Source organism: Gouania willdenowi, chromosome 9 (genome assembly GCF_900634775.1).
Source record: "Gouania willdenowi chromosome 9, fGouWil2.1, whole genome shotgun sequence".
Classification (NCBI taxonomy): domain Eukaryota; kingdom Metazoa; phylum Chordata; class Actinopteri; order Blenniiformes; family Gobiesocidae; genus Gouania; species Gouania willdenowi.
In genome coordinates this window covers 18038756-18064503 of record NC_041052.1, presented here as the reverse complement: position 1 = coordinate 18064503, position 25748 = coordinate 18038756, and the positions used below count along the sequence as shown (strand labels likewise).

General features: G+C 37.2%; 1 protein-coding gene across 4 annotated transcripts; it reads right to left on the bottom strand.

The window, feature by feature from the left end:
• Positions 1-1455: 1455 nt before the first annotated feature.
• Positions 1456-25739, bottom strand: LOC114469955 (DNA repair protein XRCC4-like). 4 transcript variants are annotated; one of them, XM_028457892.1, is made up of 7 exons: positions 25623-25734; positions 19294-19456; positions 18022-18203; positions 7635-7801; positions 7226-7375; positions 6923-7005; positions 1456-1980 (listed from the first exon to the last, which is right to left on the bottom strand). In XM_028457892.1, exons 2-7 carry the CDS (start codon positions 19430-19432, stop codon positions 1871-1873), a joined length of 831 nt encoding a protein of 276 aa, XP_028313693.1. In that variant the 5' UTR covers positions 19433-19456; positions 25623-25734; the 3' UTR covers positions 1456-1870. The 4 variants fall into 4 exon arrangements, with proteins under 4 accessions (XP_028313693.1, XP_028313692.1, XP_028313691.1 ...); XM_028457891.1 differs by having other exon boundaries at positions 1475-1980; positions 18022-18209; positions 25648-25725; XM_028457890.1 differs by having other exon boundaries at positions 1477-1980; positions 18022-18209; positions 25628-25739.
• Positions 25740-25748: the final 9 nt, after the last annotated feature.

The following is a 25748-nucleotide window of genomic DNA, read 5'->3' as shown; positions in this document are numbered from 1 at the left end:
CAGAAGTCAAAGACGGTGGAGTAAAAACCCTCAGCAGGTTTCTATAGGTTCATTACTGTCAGTGTGCAGACGTACTGTGATGACCTCCTGACCTATCGCTGGTAACAGAGGTAAAGGAAGCTAACACAACACAACCCCATTAACCCACAGGGTAAAAACACCCTCAGGTACCGCAAAAAGCAAAAAAAAAAAAGAAAAAAGAAAAGGACTTTGATCAAATGTGTCTTTGAAAACACTAAACTCAGGCTCAAGTTGTTGTTGTTTTTTTGTTTTTTTTTTAAAAGTAGGACATTACTTCACTGCTGCTGATTTGTTCACAGCTGCACAATCACATCACAAGGAAGCACTGAAGGGCATCAGGTGCCAGTTATCACATGACCAACATCACACCAGGACAAAACCACAATGAAACACGCTGCCTGGAGATTTTAGGTAAAGCTGGCGTCACTAATTGTTTGTCTTTTAATTTATTGGTGACACGAGGCGAACAGCAGCTCATTGACCACTGGAGGAAACCACATGGAGGTTTCATTCACCACTTTTTCAGATCTAGGTTTAACCCTAAAAATTCAGAAAGTTCCAGAGATTTTTGCTTGTACTTTTTAAATTTGTAACTTTTAAACTTATTACCGTTCCCATTTATTTCTATTGGAAATTTCTGCTTTTTGACTATTCAGCCTTTTCAACCCATTTCAACGTTTTCAACCTTATTGCTAATGTTCAGCTGATGCTAGGCTAGTGCTATTGCTAGGCGAATGCTAGGTTAATGCTATTGCTAGTCTAATGCTAACACTAGTATAATGCAAATGTTTTTGCTAATGATATACTAATGATATGCTAACGCTAATGCTAAGCTAATGTAGTGCAACATGGGCCAGCACCTGCATCCTCACTTGCATTTTCTTCAGGAAATGTGAATATTGTAGTTGCCATAATTTCATTTTTATTGTGCATGCGCCACTGCCTGTTACAGACGCTAATGCTTATTTTCTTACTTTTCCAACTTTTACTCATTTTAAACTGCTTTTCTTCAGTTCCTTGTTTACTACCTATTATAATAGTTTTTTTTACTGAGTTTTACAGGCTCACTGTGCTATACTTGTATTTATATGTATTAATATTGTACATTTTATTTTATTTTATTCCTTTTCTGTTTTTAGTGTTTCTTCTTTTCATTCAATATTCTGGAGCATCTGTAAAAAATGATTCTGATAATCTGATCTGTCTTGGTTCTGTGTGAAAATATCAGCTAGTGTGAGAATATTTTGGAACGTCTAAAAAAAACCAAAATACAATTAATCTTTACCACATTTATTAAGCAAAAACTGATTAGAATAAAAAAAATAAATTAAAAAAAAACAATAATAAAAAAAAAAAACAATGCAAACGATGAGTAGCAAGAGACTCGTCACAGGCTGAGGATGTGCCAAAAAGATGCCCTCACCCATTAAAACGACAGAAAAAACTTCCTAAATATCATTTATTCCTGAAATGGGTAATGTCCTTTTTTGAGGGATTTATTCTGGCATCCATCATGTGGCTGACAGATTACTGTTTGAGAGAAATCAATAAGCAAATAATAAAGGGCAGTAAATGCTCAGTAATGTTTAAATAAAATTTTAAGTTTAAAAAAAAAAAAAAAAAAAAGAAAAGAGCAGAGAAGAGCTACTAAAAACAAAATAACAAAACCAGCCCATTTTAGCTTTTTTTCTTCATTTTTTTCATTTATCCTCTTTACATTTTTCTCTGAGCTGCTTCTGTTATTTGCTACAATGAAATGTGGCAAACTGATACTGTAAGAAACTGCTCATGTAACTATTTAGTAGTGGGTTGGTGTTGCTCATTCAGGTTCTGAGCTTGTTCTGTATGGTCACCGCCGCTTCTTTCTTGGCTTTTCCTCCTCCTGGTCCTCCTCTTCCTCTTCATCATCATCTGTGAAGGTGCGGTCCATAGAGAGGCCGTGTTGCTCCAGGTTACGACCTACAAAAAAATCCCACGAACACCCAATGAGATAAAGTTCAAAACGAAACCCACATTTGATGTTTTCTAGATTTGACTAAATTGGAAGTTATTTTTTTGGTTGTTTTTTTTTTTTTTTTTTTTACTGTTGATGTCAATATTACAATCATTTACATAACATGAAGCTTTATTTTCATTGCTTCACTGTTTTTCCGTCACTCTCGTTATAGGTCACTTCAGGATGTACATGATGACATCATTAACCTGAAACACATCTAATGAGGTCACTACCAGGAGCTGGGATTCCATGCAGGCCAGTTCACACTCGCATAAAACAATAGTTTGGATTCAGAGTCAGAGACACACCTTTTGCCTTTTATCTCAGCCTATTCAAATGTAAACATAGATACTCAGCAGACATAATACATTAGTGCAGGGGTGTCGAACTCATTGTAGTTCAGGGGCCAAATACGAATCAGTTTAATCTCAAGTGGGCCATGGATTTGAGGTAGGGAAGACAAGCAATTTCATCATTATCGTGCCCTAGTTTACACCTTGACGTAAACATAAAATACACAATTTGTGAGAAACTGACAATATCCAATGATTAAGTGATAGATATCAGCCCCAACAGGATCTCCACTTTACATTTCCTAGATTTTGTGACCAATGTCTGTTTAATTAAGGGAAATATTATGAAGTAATTTAAGGAAAATTGAAGGATTTTGTAAGAATTGAGGTTTTTTTTCAACAGTTTAACGTTACAAATGAGTTTCATTTACACAAAGATTCATGTTTTCGCTGTCATTTTTTTTTAAACTTTCTTCTGCGGGCTGAATTGGATGGCTAAAGGGCCAGATTCGGTCCCCGGGCCTCGAGTTTGACATGTGTGCATTAGTGTATCTCTTAAAGGAAATAAACTTTATCCTCAGATAAATGAATGACACATCAACTTAAAGAGGCTGTTCTGTTATTTCACATTGCTTTGCACGTCTGCCTCAAAGCCAGGAGGTCCTGGGTCCAAAGCCTGCATTGTGTGTATACCTGTGTGACGTTTGCATGTTCTCCTTGTGATTTCGTGGGTTTTCTACAGTTATTCCAGTTTGCACTTACATCCAAAAACATGCACATTAGGTTAATTGGAATCTTAATGAATGCATTGAATGGGAGTGTGAGTCTATATGAGTACAGAGGACTGGCACCCTGTGGAGGCACCGGCAGAACAGGAATAAGCGGGTTAGAAGATGGATGAATTAAATGTTCCAATCCCTTTCGCGTTTTCTCACCCTGTTGTTTGTGACGTTTCCTATGTTATCACAATCAGGTGTTAAACAGGTCAACCACAGCCTCCAGTTCAGCTTAACATTAAAAATACAGCCTGAGGCTCAGAAGACAACTGGGGCCAAACAGGTCAAAGGGGAAAGGTGGGGAATAAAGCAAGGTTTGGCTGGAGCTTTTTGGTGCTGTGAGTTGGATTAGTGTCCAGTGATGATGGGTCCAATGGAAACACGGTCAGGCAATGAAAGGCACACATATTATATATCTACATTATACATCTGTTTAACACAACAAATGTTGATGGTTCATACTTTGTTTTGTAGATCATTTTTCTGTCAGCTATAAACTACATTTATATTGCAAATGACAGTCACATTGAAAATAAATCATACACTTTAAGCTTGTAAAAAAAAAAAAAAAAAAAATAGTCGGCGTTGTGTTGCGTTTAGTTGTTCAGCGTTCACATTCACTGAATGAACTATTATTTGCTGATTTTGCTCATTCCTCACTTGCTGCTGAAGCACAGGAAACAAACATGATTGTGTGCTTCAGTCAGGTCTGTGCTCCACGCACGGGCCGCCCGGTCTGGTCTGCTATGCTGTAATGGACTGGGTTCTATGTTCTGGTTATGTTTCACTTGTGTGTATTCTGTCGTTAACTGATGCTGAGATTTCCCATGGCCGAGAAGGCATCATGGTTATGTGCAGCTTTATCTGCCAATGTGTGTTTTTGTTTACATGTGTTCTGAGTGTGGATTGGCTGGGAGGCTGGGGAAAGGGAGGGCGTAAGCGGGGAAAAGACTAGTGAACAATTCTGTTCCTACGGTAGCGTATGAGTGTATGACGGTGTAAGACGGTTCTTTGTGTGTTTGATTGTTTATTTTTGGCATGTTACTACGACCTCCATTAAAGCCTGTAAAACTGTGATAACGACTCAAGTCACGTCATCACTTTACCCCCTCTCTCTCCCCCCTCGCTGCAATACTAATCTACCGGCTGCAATACGTTCAATAAAATAATAATTTTTGCCGGGTTTGGTTTGGTCTCGGGCCTACAATTTAAGTTATTGGGTCGAGCCGGGCTTTATGCCAACGAGCCCGGGTCGGGCTGGATTTTGTGGGCCCGATCTAAACTCTAGTCTGGAGGTGAAAAACAGAAGCATAGTTAAGTTGCCGACAAGGGAATTAAGGAGTGTAAATGAAAGGCTATTCAGGGTCATCTCCAACGTCACAGTAGAAAAAATGAGAGCCAAACAGCTTACTGCAACATTAACATGTGTGGAACAGAATTAGTCCCTGGATGAGCTTGAGTTTGGCTCAAACACCATAAAAGGTGCAGGGGGCATGACTCAGCACATGCAACGTCATGTGACGCAAGAAGGGCAATGTGTAGCAGAAAGGTCCAGACCACCACACTGCCAGCCACTTTGAAGCAATTAGACTCCCTGAAAGGTGTTTCCCTGAACTCAGATACCCCAGGGTGCTTATGTGTGCAAATGACGCACATTCTTAGATTCCTGTTAGCTGTTGATAGGCAACAGTGTTCCGTTGGTTTATGAATATTGGCGGAGTGTAAAGCTAATGGTTGTTATAACAACCAAGAGCAAAACCCCACAAAAACATTTCTATTGTGTCAATAAGCCAAATAACGAGAGTTATCCAGACGTTGGCTCTATAATCCCAGTAAGAGATACACACCTAAAACGTTTCCGTTCAGATGAAATTCAGTGATATGTAAGGACAGCTTCAAGTCAAGCCGCTCTGAGACGGATCTGCGGGCTAAGCTAATGGGCTAAGCTAATGGGCACAAAACCAAAGTTACATCTAAAATCAGTGGCCGCGATCGCGAAAGAAGTTCTTCACAGAAATTCTCAATGTAGCTCGTAAACATACATGTTCAGAGCACTAGTATGTTTCTGCTTACATTGGCGGGTGTCATAGCACTAACCGCACCCCCACCAGATTGTTCCCTCTTACTTCCTTGTGGCTAAATGTTGTTACCTTTTCTTTACAGCATTGTCAGGCACCGTAATGCACCAGTTATTTAAAGCGACAGGCCGGGCCGATGAAAGAAAGTGTGTCATATCCTGTCCAAAATGTATGTAACATTCTTTGTTATATACATTTTCACTACAGGTACCCTTTAATAATAATAATAATAATAATAATAATAGTAATAATAATAATGTGTCCTGTTTATTAGATAATAAAATACATTACAAAAGCTGAAGGGGAAGGATTTCAATATTTTATAGTGACCTATTACAGTACAGTCACATGTTGATGATGTCCAATTAAGATCTGAAATTTGTAATGTTTAAAATCAAATCTCTGAGTGCCTCAACACTGAAGTAAATATGTTTAGTTTATTGATTTGCATTTCTAAAGAGAAACATTGCGCTTATTTTTACGACTACATGCTGCGTCTTTACCTCTGTTTGTACATATTTCACCCCTTCATCTCTAAACCCTTTGATGTAAAATGTGAATCTTGAGAAGTGCAACAATTTTTGACCAATGTTTAATGAAAACCCTGATTTAAAAAAAAAAGATGTATACCGTAATTTCCGGGCTATAAAGCGCACTGTTTTATTGGCCGCATTACAATAATTTACCAATTTTCGGAGAAAAATCCACACAAATGCCCTATTGGCTGATGAAGGTGCCCGTCGGACAACTCGGCCAATCGGGACGGGCAGGTAGGCGGGCTGCTGTACTCAAGTTAGGTTTCACGGAAATGTCCGTATTTCAACTGATAAGTTTCCTCCTCACTGCCCCACGTCTACATATCAGTCCATTAACAGCATTTTATGGTCACTTTTAACCGGAACTAGACTGATACACCGCTTCATCCGCTCTTCTTACCGTGAACTACCGCGGAGCGATCACAGCGAGTCGGACTCTGAGACAGAATACGGACACGATCGCTTCTGAACAAATCCATCATGGTGATTTGGTAACTTCATGCTGTTATTCTCCTATTACAAACTGGCTGACTTTTACTGTAGACAGAGCGGAGATCAGAACAGCCTGGTTACAGCCTGTATCCAGCCGGTTCTGATCTCCGCTCTGTCTGTCCGTCCTCATTACGGAAGCGTCTCGGAGTCCAGAGCACCAATCAATCCTGAACAAACCTAACGCTGTGATTTAACAACTTTATGCTGTTTATCCTTCTATTACAAACTGGCTGACATTAAATTCATCCATGCTGCTGTTACTGCAGTGGGAGCTCTCTCTCTCTCTCTCTCTCTCTGACAACATTTTTTTTGCGTCGTTGCTATGATGAGGCAGTGTGCGTCATAACAAAATGAGTGATCAGAATGACTCAATGCGAGCAAGAATGATTTAATGTTAACAATTTGATTGTTCCACCTGGTCTAATGTGACAGAGCTCAATTTTGTGGTGGCATGAAGCTTATAAAACCAGGAAAAAGCCACAATTTAGCCCTGTCATTGGTTAAGCTGCAAGGCTCAAAGCATGAGAAAAAAGTAGCAGCTTATAGTCCGGAAATTACTGTTTCCTATTTGATGATGATGCAAAAAAAGGGGAGGAGTAAAGGGTGATATTGGAGAATTACTGGGCGAGGGAGGAAGAACCCTTTGTAGTAATCGAATAAATAAATATGCCTGGTTTTATATGACAGGTTCTTCATTTATCTACTGACACACACACACACACACACGTACCTGTGATGAGGATGGTTTCCTCGTGAGACGGATAGATGTTCTGACTTCTGTCCTCACTTTCACCATCAGCCTGATCATCACCACTGCAAGAAATAATAAAACCGTATAAAAAAATATTAATAAAGGCAGGAGGTGTATGAAATGAACCCTGGGTTCATTCTCCAGTAAAGTCACTATTTTGTGTTTATGATGATCTCAGTGATAGTGACAAAAAGCAAAGCCTAACAGGTGTGAGCTACAATATGGCCTTTTTCTGCACCTAATGGCTGCAAAGGTTGAATGAAACAACCAAAATGTGCAGACCTTTGGTCATGGTCCTTGTGTGTTTGCTGGAGTTGCTGAATAGTATCCCGCAGAGCTCTGATCTTGGCTTTCTTTTCGTTCAGCACCATGACAAAGTGGGAGTACAGCTCTTTCTCGAGCTGCTGTTTTTCCTCAACATGCTGCTCCAGCCTGGTGAGAAAAGACAAACATGGGATTGCATGATAAGTATATCAAAACACAGAGAACGTTTAATGTTCAGCCATCATGTAGTCAAGGCAATGCTTCGTACGGAGGCATCAACAGACAGGTAAACAATTCAAGGTAGTTAAATGAAGACCTATTATGTAAATCCTACACCTGAGAGACTAGAACCTAAAGGACTGGCCAGTGATGATGTCATAAACTGTCTCTGTTTTTATAGATATAAAGCGATAGACGTTGTTCTTACTTTATCAGGATTTGTTGGTGCTCTTGTTTCAGTCTGCTGTTCTCTTCCTGCAGCTGAGAGTTTTCTATCTCCAGATCAGTGCTGAGCTTTAGGGACTGACTGATCATCTCTCGGGTCAGTTCTAAAGGCTCTGGAGACGGCTGGAGCTCTACGGACCCTAAATGCACCTGAAACAGAAAGAAACATTCATCTGATGAAGTAACTAATTATTTGCTTTCTTACAAATTGCCACTAAATTTCTTCAAAAAATATTCCTTCAAAGAACTAAACTGTCAAGAAGGTATTTTGATTCTCCCAGAGAGGAAAGAGGAGTTATTAAACATCATCAAGCTCCTCAGCCATGTTGTATCTATCAAACCAACTTTTTTGGCTTAAGTACCCCCTTTCTCTAAATTTTGAATCCAAGTAATCCCTTTGTCCAACTCGAACATTTTGCTCAGAATTCTGTGAAAAACAACTATAAAACATAATGATGGACTGAACGAGTGATAACACACATTCTAAATAATCTCATTTTGTAAATAAGTGTAATGAAACAGTATTTAGTGCCTCCTGAATAGATTTATTTCTATAGTTTTGATCTTCTCTGGCCATCTCCCTCCTGATTTGGGACCAAGTCTGACTCTTGTATTTTCAGTTCATGTTCTAATCAAGATCATTTCTGTCATCATTTTGTGTATTTAGTTTTTGTTTGTCTGTTCTTTTTATTATTCAGTATATTTTTCTCTTATGTGTGTTATTGGTGTTATTTAAATGATTGTCTCTCAGTATGTGTGTTCGTGGTGTTGTTTGTTTGTCATTGTGTATGTTTTTCTCTTATTTCTGCGTATTTTGTAGTTATCTTGTGTATTTTTCTCTCCTTGCGTGTGTCTTTGTTGTCGTTCCGTATGTTACTGGTAACAGTAAGTATTTTTCTCTCTTATCTGTTTTTTTTTTATTATTCAGTATATTTTTCTTTTATTTTGTATGTTTTGTTGTCTTTTTGTGAGTTGCTGGTAATACTCAGGGTGATTATTATTTCTAACTATAAATAATCATCATAAAGCCCCATATTTTGAAATATGGCCCCGTAGTGGCATTGCATACCAATACTTGAGAAACAATGCATGACGTTTTAAAATGTCAATGGTGCTTGAGGTTTTATGCGTCCTCATTATCCTAATACACACAGTGCTAGAACTGTTACTTTGCATTTTCTTTGAAGTGAGAGGCTCTTTAAGGAGATGTGAGAGGTCTTCTTCTGTCTGGGTGGAACACAGAATGGATTCATTGGTCACTGCTAAAGTATGCCTGTGAGAACAAAGTTTGATTCTGCTAGTTGGCACTTTAATCTCACACGTGGGCTTCAGGTGTGATGAAACATTCCTCATTTGGTTTGTATCTTGGCATCAAAGATGCATCTCCAACAGAGCCAGGCTCTGTGGGCCATAGGAAAGGAAGGAAAACACATCTCAAAGTATAGCCTTTACACTCCACAGATAGGCATGTCATTCAAATTGTGTAATTGGTAGTTAATTACATTTATGATGTAATTACAATTTTAACCGTAAAAATATGTTGCTGTTGTCATCGTAATTAAATTGTAATTGAGTTTAGATAATTAACTTTGTACAGTAATTGTAATTGGCATGAACATTCTATAAAAACTGTCTTTTACAATTTAATTAAATGCAAACCTGGGGACTCATGTTAAAACTCTATGGCTTATACATATGTAGTTAACAATTATTAAAAACATGTTTCATATCAAGTTTACCTGCTCTATTAAGGATCATTTTACCATTTAAAAAATACATTTCATCAAGGGGTATAGTGACAAAAAAAAAAAAAACGCCCACACCAAAAATATGAATACCAAATGTTTTCATTGATTAGAAAGCCTAACAAGGTAACCAAGAGATGAAAAACAAATTGTATGATAACATTTTTTTCTGTATTTTACAGCTGTTTTAAGATATGGGTCAAAACTGACCTGTTATCATAAGAGATGCTAACAGAAAGCTAACACAAGAGGAACGTCACATTTTATAGGGGATTTATTAAAGGCTCAGTAGTTGTGATGAATTGTAATTGAACTTTAGTAATTGAGAACGTAATTGTAATTGAACTTTAGTAATTGAGAACGTAATTGTAATTAACTTTCAGGGGAAAAATAATAACTTTAATTTTAATTGTAATTAGAATCAAAAAATCCCAGTCACCTTAATCGTAACTGAGTCAAACATGGATAATTGAAGACGTAATTGTAATTGAAAAATGTAATTGACCCCAACCCAGGTGTGATGTGAGTCAATCATCTGAAGTTGCCATGGAGACTCAAGCAACCACACAAGATACACAGAGATGAGTGTCCTGGAAGCAGTGAAAAACCAGAAGGTGATGAGGTGCTAAATCTCCACTGGGCTGCGCTGAGGTCGCAGAGCCACTGGAGGAAAGCCGCCGTCTTCAAAAGCTCTCATAAAATAGCTGTCATTTTTGTGTGGGGCAGATGTTGTCCTGGCAGGCCACACAGCTGTTTCCCTCTGTGCTGCTGAACTTGAACGTGTTTTACTGACTGGACACCGGCCTCTCAAGGCTTCCACAGATTTACATCCTCAACAGTTTCTGCTACCTGTCAAAGCATCTGACATGACATCTCTGCACTGGGAGGCCCTAATCTTAGTGGCAGAGGTGAAAGTAATGGATTACAATTACTCACGTTACTGTAATTGAGTTGCTTTTATGGGTACTTGTACTTTTTAGGCTGAGCTACCAGACTCAAAACGCCACTCACTTTGTTCTTCTTCTTCTTTGTTGTTGTTGTTGTAGTTGTTGTGCACACGAGTTAAAATTGCTACTCCTCTGTTATTCGTGAATGGATCGGGCTGAAATTTGGTAGCTATAATCTATGGATGTGTACGCAAAAAAAGGAAATTTCTCATTTATTTGCGAGTCAAATATTACGACGATTGGTGGTACCGAATCATTGGCGCATACCAATATATTAATGGAGCCCATTTTATGTTTTATGTATGACTTACTTGTACTTGAGTACGATTTCAATCAAGTACTTCTACTTGAGTAGGATACATCAGTACTCTTTACACCTCTGCTTAGTGGTGATACTGGAGGATAGCGTACATTTCTGTACATCCAAATCACTTTTATTCAGTAAAATTAAAATAGAGGAGAAAAAAGATGTTCTCTATTATTTGTTACTCGTGAGATATTGATAGTTTTTTGCTATTATTACTACTTTTGTTGAGTAATTTAGTAAAAATTCCGTCTCTTCCTGAATCCATTCTTAACAAACACACGAAAACAGGTGTAATGTTTATATTTGTATTCCATATTTTAATTCAAGTATTCTCACTGTGTATTGAATAACCTCTCTCATATGTTGCAAAATAGGCCACATTTTTAAGAAAAAAAAAATATTATTATCATTATTTCCCACCATTTACCCGTCTCATCAAAATGTTTTTGAGGTGTATCCATCTTGTCGTTTATTACAGACAATCTTCTTTAAAAACTTTACTTTACTTAAATCTAAAAATAAGTTGCATCCTTCGTGAGACTTCACATGCAAAACATTTACAACATGTACATTTTCAAAATAAATTTGAATGCAAATAAGAATGAAGAACATTCCCACACGAGCATTACTTTAATTATGAAAGTCAACATCTCTGGGCAATATGAAGATAAACAAACCAGGGTTTTTTTCACTACTGCTGCTCATTTGTGGAAAAACAATGTTGTATTATTCATGCTTTATGTTATAGTTATATTCTCTGATGAAACACACCGTGCTACCAAACCTGAAGCCAAAAAAAAGCAGTGAAATTCCCGTGTAATATTTAGGGTTCCATACATAAGAGTGAGGTGTAGTAAATCCAATGATCACATGATCCAAAGCTATAAAAGATCAAGGTTCACTATGTGAAGACGGCTCTATTGTTGCTCTACTCCCTAAAACTCTCTTTATAAAGCATGCCCAGTTTAAACAGCACTTGTGGTCTCTAACTTGTGCTCCAATTCCTTCGTACACACTCAGTCAATGTTTAGATTGATTGCTGGGAAATAAGTGATTCAACCGAGACCAGTTTAATGGAATCGGGACACAAAGGAGACCACCCGGCATTAAGGAAGAACAAGGTTCATGAGAACCTCATAAAATCAAGTATTCGCTTGTCACGATGACACGGTGCAGACTTGTCTTTCCCCTACTGTATAAACAATATCGTTAATGTCTAATGCTAACAAAAAAAAGACAATACAATGCTAATCCGTACAAAGCAAATGATGATTTGTGCACTGTACGTGACGGGAAACACTTGGAATGCTTTGATCCTTCAACAACCTGCTTGTCTCATTTCTTTTCAAATGCCTTTCACTATAACTCCGAGAACGTGTACCTAAATCTTTGCTGAGAAAAAGTCATTATTGTAATAAATCTGCCATACCACGAGCTAATGTAAGGGCTTTGAACATTCTGACAGGCTGAGTACACTAGCATTTCCACACCTTTCCAAAGGTAACTGTAGAGATTTAAATCCAATATAGTGCCAGGAATTTTGGTAGTGTGTCATCAAGATCTCACCCGCAGACATGCAATGACACCATAAAAACTCCAAACAAGGATATTAACATGGTATTAGAATTCTAGGACACTTTGTTTTTTGGATAAATTATCCAAATGTCCCAATTTCTCTGAGTTTTAATGTGAATTTGAAATTGTGAGTATCTGCAGATTCCTATATTTCCTTGGTCTGTAGGTCTGTAAACTGCTTTTTTTAATCATTTATTTAAAAAAAATAAACCAATCTAAGCCATGCCTGCAGATCCAAGCTCAATTTATAGAAGCAATCAAATAAATATTTGTTTTTTCTTTGCAAAAAAACCCATTTAAACAAATTGAAATGTGTTTTGGGAGAAATATTCCATTCACTTAAAAAAAAACAGACAAATCTACATTAGTAGACAGGCAGATAGTTATACACAACACAAAACATTAATCAAACAGCCTGTAATGCCTCACCATTAACTAAGCATTACACCAAAGCGCCAAATATCCTCTTTGTCAGATATTGGCAGTTATCTGGTTCCATGATTATTCCCACTTTAAAGGCTTGGGGGACATTTCTAGCATGTGGCTGTGATATTGTATGCTCAAAACAGACCGTGAAATGAAACTTATGACTAGAGCATGTAATGTGCAAAGTCACCAGCAGGAGGTGTTGTAGAACCAGCTTAAAGAGCTGAACATAGGGATTCACTGATTTCTCAAACTGCTCCAGAATCACTACATTGAGCCGGATCGTCCCCATTCTGGACATTTCCTGGACATTTCATGAAAAAGTATCTATTAGTTTTTGAGTTAACCTGTTCAGAGTCAAATAAATACATAAAATAATGCCGGCAAAAACACAACCTCTTTTGTGGAGGTAATAAACAGAGGTGTAAAGAGTACTGATGTATCCTACTCCAGTAATAATACTGTTACTTGACTGAAAATGTTTATTTTTAGTAATAAATCCTGCCACGGTTCCCTTGCGTACAGTAAACATCTCATGTATTAAACTTAACAAGGAAGAGACACAATCTACCACAATTAGAACGAAAAATGTATTCCCATAAAGGCATTCGTATAAAATAAAAGGTTTGTCAAAATGTACAATTATTTTTTAAATAAAATAACACCAATGAATTCAATTAAAAATGTAAAAAAAATTCTCGGGCTGAAATAACTGTCATTCAATGCGCTTTAATTTTTTTTTATTCATTTCATTTTTTAGTAATTTCACAATGTCCATTGATCATTTTAAAACAAAAAATACAATTTACTCAGTAACGGTTGGGTGTAGAAATGTAACAAATTACTTTATTTCTTTTAAAATGTACTTAAGTACAAGTAAAATTACTGATTTAGAAATATACTCAAAAAAGTACGTGTACCCATAAAAGCAACTCAAGTATAATAACGTCGGTACTTGCAATCCATTACTTTCACTGTTGGTAATAAATACATTCTTAGTGACAATTGTGTGTGTGTGCGTGTGTGTGTGTGGTCTGTTTGTGTGTCTAAGCATAGCTAGCTTGAGCATACGGTCAAATGTTGATGTAGGTGTGGAGGTGAGGACACAACCTAAGGGAAAATGACACCATAAGCCCCCCCCCCGTAGGCTCAGAGGACACACAACTTTCCCTATGACAGCTGAAGAAAACAAAATCGCCCTCGAGTCCAAACAAACACAGGATATTGACCTCCTTTAATTACGAACAGTCCATTAATAACGCAAACCTGATGTTACTATAAGTCAATAAAGACTATTTGAAACATCACAGCTCTATTTTTATCCCCTGGCAACCTTTGTTCACAAGGACAGACAAGTGTTTAGGTGTGGTCTCTGCATATGAAGATAAAGAGTCAGGGTTTTAATGGTGGGCGATGGGTGTTCATTGTGTGCACTGAAGAAAGGCTAAACATCCTGATAACACAACTTCCTCAAAAATTAAGAAACACAACAGCTGATAACAGGAAAACTTCCAAACTATATTGTGTGGAGTAAGGACGGGTTTACACAGAAAATTAAATAACTAATAAAGTTAGGGACAGAGAGACAAGGAAATAAGAATTCTTGGTTGAAAATTTTTATTATTATTATTATTATATTATATATTATCAAAACATGATATTTGACCTTGAGACTGTCGCAAGTGGTACATTTTCCTTTTATTTTGAAAAGTAAGATGCTGATTCTTCTGCCAGATCGGTCAAACTCTGCATTATATATTTACTGACATTATTTATTAATTTATTTACTTTACTCACATCACATGTCTCAGAATTTTAACATATACTGTATTATACCCATCCGTTGAATTATTATTATTATGATTATTAATAATCATAATAATAATAATAAGAAGAATAATAAACTGCACTATATTCCATGCAATGCAATTCTCGATAAAAACCATTGTGTTTCTTGTGAATATTTATTTTACAATCTTCTATCATTGTGTTTGGTTCATAAAAAGGGCAAATCCATAATTATCTGATAGTATTAGTGCCTGATATTCCTTCACACAATGACAGATTGCTACTTAAATGCACATTAAGGAGGAGACAATGTCTGACTTACACATGTGAAACACCTGTTTAGTAAAACACCCAATTACCTCATTTTCAACAACCTCTGGGTCATGTTGCTAAACTATTAATGCCAGGTTAAATACACCCCTGTTTCTCTTTATACTTCTTGTATTCATAAAGGACAACTGGTATAATTCTTTGTTATTTCTCAACCATCAAATTATCCATCTTGGGATATAATGTTCTTCATTTTAACCACTGACATGTTCACAATGAGGCAAACAAGGCATGGTGGGAAAAAAACATGGAATAAAAATGAGTGTGATGGATGAGAGGCAGTTTGCATCAAGTGCAAAAGTCATAATAATAATTATGATAATAATACATTTTGCACCAACCAACATAGGATTAAAATTATGGTTTAATAATGTGACGTGCATAGGAGTTTATTTCACTTAAAGGTATAGAGGAGGATTTTCCCGAAGTTTAGAAAAGAAACGCCCTCTCCACTTTTTGAAGAAATGCACACGCGCAACACTCTACCTGCTCCCAAGAATGAACGCCTATTAAACGAGTGCAAGAGAGCGTGCACGAGGCCAGATTTCTTCTTGCACAGCTCTGTTTACAAGTTGGTGTCGGCATCGCTCGTACAAGCTTACCTACCTACTCGGTAAGAATGGCGAGCTTCAATAAATGGCTGAAACCGTGGCTCACAAGACACAAAAACACTCGTATAGGTGCGTTCACAACCAACTGTGTGTGGGTGTGTGGGTGTGTGTGTGTGGGTGTGGGTGTGGGTGTGGGTGTGTGTGTGTGTGGGTGTGGGTGTGTGGGTGTGGGTGTGTGTGTGTGTTATACGCAGATGGTCGCACACTCCGAGACTCCATTAGTTACAGACACTGACATAAACAGATCATGAAAATGTGTAAGAGAGAGAGAGATTACTTGGCTTAACCAATGCGTGTAAGGTGAGGAGACAAAACTCAGTGAAACAAACTACAGACTGTGGTGCACTTTCAAAAAATACAAATACAACTGAAACGAAAAAGATCAACAGCACCCTTCCCACTGAAACTAAAAGATTATTTACAATATAATTGAGAAATGCATTTGGGAATAAATTCGTACAATAATCCTTGCATGTCCATGATTTATTACTTGTATTTGATGGCTTTTAAATGTTGTTTTTTTAAGTTCACACCAACAAAATCCATCTGCTCCTGATCTGGACCCACAATCAAATTTTATAACCAATAGCAGCCCTCGAGTACAAAAGTTTGCCCATCTTTAGCCGGGACCTTAGGATCGAAAAGGGACGTCACCATAGGACCTCAAACACGAGATGTTGCATCTCAAGGGGCTTTCCACAAATACATTTCAGATAATCTAATTTTAATTGTGATCACGATTTTGGTTGCCACGATTAAATTCACCTGTTGGCAATATTTAAATTTAAAATGTGTGCTCTGCTGCATATCAAATCAGGCACTTTTTCAACCATTAGTCAGCGGCAGCTTTGAGTAATTTAGTGGATTGATGTGAGCTGTAATTGTTTCCAATGAGTTGCATTTGGTGATTTATTCAGTTAACCCTTGATACATTTAAAATTATTGGGTTGATTTCAATTTAAAGCTTCATTTTGCACTGTAAACTGTTCATTTACTGTTTTTTTTTTTGTTTTTTTAAAGTAGTGCAAAAGAAATACAGATTTTTTTTCCCTAACATGATAAAAAAAAAATTTGATTGCAATCGTGATTACAATATAAATCAAAATAATCGTGATTATCATTTTGGCCATAATTGTGCAGCCCTAAGTCACCATCAGCGCTCAGCCTCCACATGCAACTTTTCTGCTTAAAACCTAATAAATCAGAAAGAAGGTGACGCTCAGCTTTCACGTTTTTTATTTTATTTTTCAAAGCAAGGTTTTGGCCTTCTACTCCTGTGTTTGCATGTTTGCCTAAAACATTAGCAGCTATATCATTGTATAATGTCACATCTTGTACTTGCACAAAGAATAGCCTTCACATAACCAGTAAAACTAACCTATGTGCCTGAACACGGACACAAAGGCTGGTTATAACGGTTGGAAGCGCTGAGATCTCTCCAGGGGTTTACAGCCACTATGAGGTTCCTAACGTCCTGGGGTTCATTCTTTACAAATTCACACAAATGACCTTCTTCCTTAAGAACACACCCTCTGAGTGGAGAAGAGTCAGATCAATATCTACAGAGAGGAACACGACCCGTACTGTACTGACTGTCACTGGTGCTGCCTTATTGGTGTACCATTTAACAGAACTTTGAATGTCTCCTTATTTGTAACTGATGAATTTAAAGATCATCTCAGGCTACAAACCTCCGCGTTGTTTACGAGCTGTGGCCATTAGTCCACTAGCTCGAAGTAGATGACCAGTAACAAGCTAAGTGATTCCTATCTGTCTTTTACCCCATGGCCTGAAGGCTGCCAAGCCTTTCTAATTCTGCTGTAATGTGAGGAAACTATAAACATTATCTTTTAAACAACCTCCTGTTAAGAAAAGAAAGAAAGTGCTTCCCGTTTTTGTTGTTTTTTTATGGCTGGAGGCTTTAATGCTTCAGGGCCATATGAAGAAAAAGACGGTGTTTCGTTTTTTAATCAAGACGTTATTTGAAGATTCATTACAAAACTGCATTAATGGCTTTTTCTGAACTCAACCAAAATGAATAAATAGAATCTTAAAATCAGTCAAAATCTATAATGAGGATTCAAAAACAAAACTTTAATTGAAACCCTTTACTTTAATAGAATATAATAATGAATACAAAGAAAAAGAGGCCTGAGAGATTTACACAATCTCTTAAATATAACAAGTTTCAAAGGTTATGAGCAACTACAGTATGTAGTTGCTCATAATCTCATTTGCTTGTACCTTGTGTAAGTAATGGGACATTGGCCCCTAATATGTAGCAATATTAGTCTATTTTAGGGGGCATTTCTATGTAGAGTTTGCATGATTTCACTAAGAGCATTTGCTACTTATATCAGTTTGGGTTATTGGTCAAAGATCAGCCTTTGCCGCTCACTCCAATCTGATGTGTGTCTTGGTTTTTCAACTTCTTTTTTTATTGAATATAAAGCATCTTAACTTTGACTAATCTAGTAAAGAAGGCTTTTTTGGTTTATTTTAGCTCTTGTTGCTTGTAACAACAAAAATAATGATGCTTTGTTGACTTCACTGCCCCGTGTTTGCAGTTCATTCATTGTAAACAAGAAACCTTATGGATAATTATGACTTTCAGATGAAAATGACCAACACCTTTACTCACCGAAATATCCCCAGAGATCTTCTGATATGTGAGGCGGCAGTGATCAGGAGACAGTTGGAAAGAAAAGTCCTGCTTGTCTCCTCCTCCCCCTCCTTTACTTAATGTCAGTACTTGACGAAGATCCTCAACGTATCTCTCCCTTGTGACTCCCATGTCATTGGCTTCTCTTGACACATCATCTTCTGAAACTGACAAAACAAGTCTGTGATCAAACATCTAGTCTTCTTTGAAGGCATTTTTCCCATTTCAAGATAATTTCAAAGCATTACAGAAAAGTTACACTGGACAGAGGGTGCAGAGATGATAGCAGAAGACAACTATAAACAATAATTACGTAGTAACACATGAATTCATGTGAAGGAGGATTTGGGAACCAAGGATGTGGAGAAACCAAGGGGAATGTCATCAGCTGCTGCACAGCTGCTCGCGCAACCTTGAAAGTCCCAATTAACACATCAAACACAAAACCACTGACAACCCATAAGCCCCCCCACAAGCCCATCTCTACCTGTCAGCTCTGCAGATGGACCGCCACAGAGGAGGGAGCAGTTATGTTCCAGGTGTCTCTCTAGAGAATATGCAGCCATGTACACATGTAACCATTTACACACACACACACACACACACTAAAGGTAGCGACTTTCATATACAAAGACAAGCCTTGTAGAGACTAATCTAATATATACACCTGTAAGCTGCAACATAGGAGTGAAGAGAGATGATGGTACAAGGTCATTGCTGTCCCCCACCAGGTAAAGGACCAAGAGTTATATTATAATGAGATCAGGGTCAGCCAGGTGCCTTATGATAAAGACAGTCCTGAGGGACGGGTGAACAGTAGGCCTACTGACAACTCTGTGTAATCAATGGCCAGTTGATAGAGGATTACTTGGTGCACACAGGCTGAAAATCAATGACAACTAGAGCTGGGTATCATGGCCAGTTTCCTAAATCGATTCGATTACGATTAATCAGGTTTTTAAATGATCAATCACGATTCAATTTCGATTCGGTATTGATTGATTGATCTTTAAAATGCTACGTGGATAGCCATGTTTGCACTTTTGCGTTGCACAGGCGCAGTTGCAGTTGCTAATGCCAGACTATAGCGCGAGGCTACTGGGGTTAGAGTGAAAAAGAAAATTGATTCCAGCACTTGTGAAAATTTCATTGGAACCCAGTCAAGATTAAATCTGATTTTTTTTTTTTTTTTTTTCAGCTGTAATTACAAAAATTTTAAACATTGTGGGTTTAATGTCGATTAACCATTACCTTCTCCAATCCAAGCTGATCTTCCTTCCGAAAGAGCTAAAGTGAACCCAGCACCCACGTCTTTGGCCCAGTCCACTCTCAGAAAATAGGAGGTCTCTGGGTCGGTTGCTATAGTAATCTGGTGAACTGTCACACTCATGCTTCATGTAGGGCCTTGAAAAACCTGCAGAAAAGCAGAAAGTCATTTAGAAACCATGCAAAGGGGGCACTTGCACAACTTTTCTTTCAACAGGACTCCAGTAATAATCAATTGGTTAATTTGGAATCTAACACAACCAACCGTGTGTGTGTGTGTGCGTGTGCGTGTGCGTGTGCGTGTGCGTGTGCGTGTGTGTGTGTGTGTGTGTGTCAGTAGAGGTCAGAGTTAGTCGGACCACACGGAGATTAGCAAGTTTTGGCAGGTATTCCTGTGGGAGTGTGAAGCTTCCTACCACCATGGAAGTAATTGCATGCTATTAAAGGTAAACACAGCATCATTACCTAAAAGGTCCAGCTGTTTTGTTTTTTAAGTGAATAAAATGAATGAATAATAATATATATCTGAGCAGGCCGCTTAAACACCTTTGTGTCAGACAACTGGGCTGCATCTCTTCAGGTTGTACGGGTCTACAGACGATGACGGGAGAACTATGGAAGTTATTCAATGGTGTTTGAATCTTAGAGAGGTGTTCACTCTTTCTAAGAATACATCTAGGAACATTACTCACTCACCAGTGGAGGCCAATTTGGACCATTACAGGCAATATTTGCCATTTCTGTCGCACTAGAAGAACACTCATCACTTTAGTTATGGAAAAATGTTTCGTATTTGTTTTTAATATGTTGTCTCAAATAACAGCACATATCAGTTTTTCAATATCAGTGAAAAAACTGATACCGATTTCAACCGATATTACAATTTATGGCCAATAATTTTGGTGGCTCGATAATATTGCCCATCTCTAAGAAATGTATAAAAATGCAGCTTCTGTATATGTCACGTACCAATCAATTAGTGGTAAAAATAATGCTTAATAGCAAACAATGTTCACTCTTTCTAAGAATACATCTAGGAACATTACTCACTCATCAGTGGATGCCACGTTGGGAATGTCACGATACAACTTTTTCATGATACCGATATTGTAGCCTTGCGTATCGGCCAATACCGACATTGATCCGATATCAGCATGAATCATACATACTTTTTTTTCTCTTTCTCTTTTCTTTAATAAAAAATAGTAACTACTTATTTTGTAGTGTGTAATGTTAGAAAAGGCTTGATCAAGTCAGCAACAGTAAGTATGAGAAAAACTGACCCATTTATTAACTAATTGGTGACATAATTGTTAACCTTCAACATAATATCTATAGTACTCTACAATTGAATAAAATAAAAATAAATTTTAAAAAAATCGGAAAATCCGGAAATTTGAATCTGATATCCGATATTTGTTTTCAGGCTAATATCGGACCGATATCCGATATTGATATCGGATCGGGACACCCCTAATTTCTGTCGCACTAGAAGAACAATCCCAGTCTATTTGATGAGTGCATTAGTTGAGGCTTTGAACATTAGCGTTTGATTCCTATTATAGGGATGTTTAATGTTAGCTTCTTCTTTTTTTGCCGATATCCAATATGCCGATAATGTTAAACACTAAAGTTAAGATGTCCACGATATCAACCGATACTGATGTATTCTCTTTTATTCTATATCTCCATTAAGCCTTCTTTTAATGTGAGGCCCCACTGGCAGTATTCCACAAACTCACAATCTCTGCAAAATAAGAATACTTACTCAACCTAAGTTATGGAAAAAATGTTGTATTCATTATTAATATGTTGTCTCAAACAACAGCAAATATCAGTTTTTCAATATCGGTGGGAAAAGTGATACTGATGTCAATCGATATCACAATTTATTGCAAATATCGGCTGATAATTCTGGTGGCTCGATAATGTCGCCCATTTCTGAAAACTGTTATGAAAATGCAGCTTGTGTCTGAAACGGCTTTTGTTTAAGGCTTGCGACTATTCCGGAAAGATTCATTTAGATCGCTGCTTGAATTGCTTGAGAAACTTTTACTTGATTAGGGATGTCCAGGCCAGAACGTGTAATTACTGCTTCCACGTGAAGTGAGAGGTGAGTTGGACAGCTTCCCCACTTAAATACAGGGCAAACTATGAGGAGAAAAGGACAGCCAAATTGGCAGTTAACCAAGCTGCTCATACCAGGAAAAATGAAAATGAATGCCTTTGAACACACAGCAGTGATCTGACACAAAGGTACGACGACACACACCCGACCCTACACATGTACGCATGCACAGCCGACACAGCGCAAATTAAAGTTGACCCCTCGTGCTCCGACGAGAGGTGTGGCTGGACGAGCGAGATGAGGGAGCTAAAGGCATCAACTTTAACCTCATAAAGAAAGTCTAGCTACTCATTAGCTACTGTAGCATCTGTTGTGTGAGGACGATGACCATGCCGTAATGACAGAAGGACGCCTCAATTAAATAAACAGCGCTGTCTGTCGTTCAGGAATGGGTTGGTTGTGTGAAACCATCAAAGCCAGTGCTCCAGTCTTACTGTTAGCATCTGTTCAGGTACATGACCAGAAGACAGCATCACTGAAACACTTAAATCAAATTCCAGGTAGCTCTGACACACGACCTTTGCACTTTGTCTTTTCTTTTTTTCATTTTTTTGCTCAAACTTGTCTGACATTTCTTCTGCACTGCCTTATATGCAAACTGAAAGTAATAAGTCTGTAATAATCAGCCAATTATTCAGAGAGAGAGTCTCTAATTTCATATTCTGTGTCCCAAATAAGGAGTTTATATTGGGCGGTAAAACAATAATGTTATATATCGCGATAGAGATGATCAATGTCAATAGAAAATATGTGCGATTTAATGTTGTTTGATAAATTCACTGAACTTCGTTTGAAAAAACCTGGAAACAATCCCCTACCCAGAATCGCAAGGCATTCTGGGGGTCGTAGGCAGAGAAACGGCATTTAACGTCCATATTTGCACATTAACCAATTTGTTTAATTAATTCAGGTTTTTCAGTTTTTTTTTCCCCCATAGTTGTGTTGATCTCTTTTTAAAAGTTAAATATTAAGATTAAAATTAATGAATACTCATCGATATCGACTGATATGAAAAACATATATCGTGTTTTCCAGGCATATCGCCCAGCCCTAGTTTACAGTATATGAGACAAAACAATGAGTGAATAACTTTCTCCTCAATTGACCTTGACACTTTGTCTTTTGAATGTCCTTTCACTGTAGTTGTCCTGCTGTGTTTTACATGACTCAGCAGCCTGAGTTGGAATAGAAAATCCTTCTTTGAGTCCACTTTTATTGTAGCCGCCAGCCATTCAGTGAGAGATTATCAGGCTTAGAGCAGCATCCTAGTCTCTAGCTTTGTATTTATTTTCATTTCTAGTCATTGGGGATTTAGAGACATTTAGAAAGCAAGTATATAATATCCACTTTGTTTCTGAGGGGGCTAATTCTTGATTGAGGATATTAATTTTTGGGGGAATAAGAAACAAAAATTGTCGTGACAACCTAATCAAGTGCTTGTTCACCTCTGATACGATACCGATTTCACATCTTTGCGTGATTGGTTGATACCGATAATGATTCGATATCAGTACGAATCCTACATACTTTTATTTCTTATTTTGTAGTGTGGAGTGTTAAAAAAGGCTTGACCAAGTGATGTTACTCAAACATAGAACAATAGTCAGCAACAGTAGGCATGAGAAAAACTGACCCATTTATCATTAACCAATGAGTTATATACATTTTAGAAATAATCATAAGAATATTCTCAATTGAAAAAAAATACTTAAAAAATAATTAGGAGACCCTAAAAAATGATCTCAATAAATCCAATGAAAAGAATATATATTATATTAGAGAATTTATATGCAGAATGATAAAACCCAATAGTTGTTTTTTTTTAACTGATACTGGACGATATCAAAAACAACTATCCTTTCACAACAAGAGCCGTGGATAAAGGTAATACCAGTAGTGTCTATAACCTCTGTCCTGGACGGCCACAATCCTGCAAGTTTTAAATGTTTCCATGTTACACCAAACCCACTCACAAGAGTAGCATGAAATTTAATTAGATTTACTAAACTTAGACCTAGTGTGGACAACCTCAGGCAACATAATTGGAATTGGCAGTTAATGTTGATTCATGTTTAGTAATTAAACTATTTAATAAATGAGTGGAAAAAATTATGCATAATAGCAAAAATTATGATTAGGCTTTAAAAAATAACTCATCACTGACTGTTTACTGGTAGAAGGTGAATTTCTGAAAAAAAATCTACCAAAACTGGTTGGTTGAATCTTTTAAAACTGGATCAGTGAGCAACCGTTCAGAGGTTTGAATGAGATGTACTGTTGGAGCATTCAAGAATAAAACACTTTGTTGATAAAATGACAAAAAAAAAATTAACACCCACTTGGACACATCTGGATGCAAAAACATCCAGATATTAGACAGATGACCCTTTAAACCTTTAGTGCCCTGCAGTATAAGCACCGTAATTATTGGAACTCGTGAACAATTGTACTGTTCTACACAATGAAGTGCACATATATATATATATATATATATATCAAAAATATTTAAGATTACTTGAATGTTTAAAAACATTTCCAACAGACAAGCCAAGCTTATAATAAAATAAATGTAAAAAATTTTTTTTAAAAAACTTCTTTACTGGGAGGAACTGAACATTTTAGTGTTTCTAGAAAGTAATTCAAAATGTGAATAGCTGGCATGGTTGGGAATAAATCCATGTCCTGATTGAAAAAAAAAGCCACAAAACTTTATCAATGGTTGGTAAAATAGCATGAATTGCTCTTTTGGAGCCCACAGGACACAAGGTTAGGAAGAAATGTATAAAACATGCCTTAAATACAATCAAGGATCTGATTGAACCATCAGAACGAAGTCAATCCTAACATAGACCTCATTTCTCACAAAAACCCACTAAAATATTTAATATCTGATCTTAGACCCAAAACCTTCCCTAAAGGTATGAACTTGACCCCTTCTGGAAGTTTACCTGCAAGGGCTCCGTCCCAAGTGAAAGGTTAACCAAATGAAGAGTATTTCATGACGGTCATAAAGTCTATCATTATTGATTTGTTGGTATGTTTTGTGTCTGTCGAACTGTGGAAACCTGAACTTAGATTCATAGATCTCATCCATTTAAACTCCAGGTTCTCATCAAGCTGCTCAGATCATCATGTTCTTAAAAAAAAAAAAAAAAATCATGTTATTTAAATGTTGGCGTTTGTGGAACTTAATTTATTATCATTTCATTTGTTAACCAGTCCACCAACCCTGAAATCAACAAAGAGCTATGAGCTGATCATGGGTGTATCTGTATGTTTTAATGTTCTGTATTAAATAAAATAGGTTCTGTATTAAATAAAGTGTCTATTGATACGGAAACGTATCCATACCATCCGGGACTATGGTTACATTTTCCGGACCTTTTCTACATAAGCATAATGTGCTTGTGTCAGGATGGCTGCGTGATCTGAACGCCTGACTCATGAATTCTTCCTTCTGCTGCCATTGGTTCAAATCCCGCTTTTGTCATATATGTTGTTTTCATTTTAACATATTTAACATGGCAAATTCCACCTTTAAAAATACATATACAAAAAAAAAAATAAACATTTTAGGGTATTTCCTGGGTTAGGGCTAAAGTAAAAGGGTAGCTAAAAATAAATATGAGCTAAAATAAAACTGACGGAACTTTAAGTCACGTGGTGCACTTATCACGTCACCTCATGAGGGGCGCTGCGTATGAATGGATTGACAGTCTATTGATACGTTTCGGTATCAATAGCCACGGCCAATAAAGGATTATTTTGATTGTCCGAAGTATGAAACATCCTACTGGCAACAAAAACGTGATATATTGGAAATAATTAATACATTAATAATCATTAAAACACATGAAGTATAATTCTGTCTGAATTTAATAATAATTTCTATGATGGCAGTGTTATAACTTATAACCAAACTCTGTCTGTCAGTGTACGTAGTACTGACAATGAAGTCTCCCTAACTGATTTAATCCAGTATCTTAGTTTAAAAAATTATTACACTCAAAAATAGTTCAATCTTTTGGCTTCAAATCAGATTAGAGTAGTATTATTGCAGTAGACACCCTGTGTTGATGCAAGGTGAAAAACGGAAGTGTTCGTATAACTGTGTTGCACTAGACGTACAATAATTTTTTGAAGGTAAAATGATGACTTTAGAAACATTTATTTTAGGGTAACTTACTGTACCGTGGGCACAAGTCACTGACTCAGACATTCGGGGATAAATCCATTCTTTCTCCCTGCAGCAGTTTCTTCAGATTCTGACCACTTTCACCCAGCACCTTTCAGCCAATCAGCACGCGGTATT

Excerpts from the sequence above, each read along its gene's own strand:
- LOC114469955 (XM_028457890.1), bottom strand. The coding sequence starts at position 19,432 with ATGAGTGTGACAGTTCACCAGATTACTATAGCAACCGACCCAGAGACC. Across the intron at positions 18,210-19,293 it reads ATCAGCTTGGATTGGAGAAG|TTTCAGAAGATGATGTGTCA; the intron begins GTAATGGTTAAT and ends TTGTTTTGTCAG. Across the intron at positions 7,006-7,225 it reads CACAAGGACCATGACCAAAG|TGGTGATGATCAGGCTGATG; the intron begins GTCTGCACATTT and ends TATTTCTTGCAG.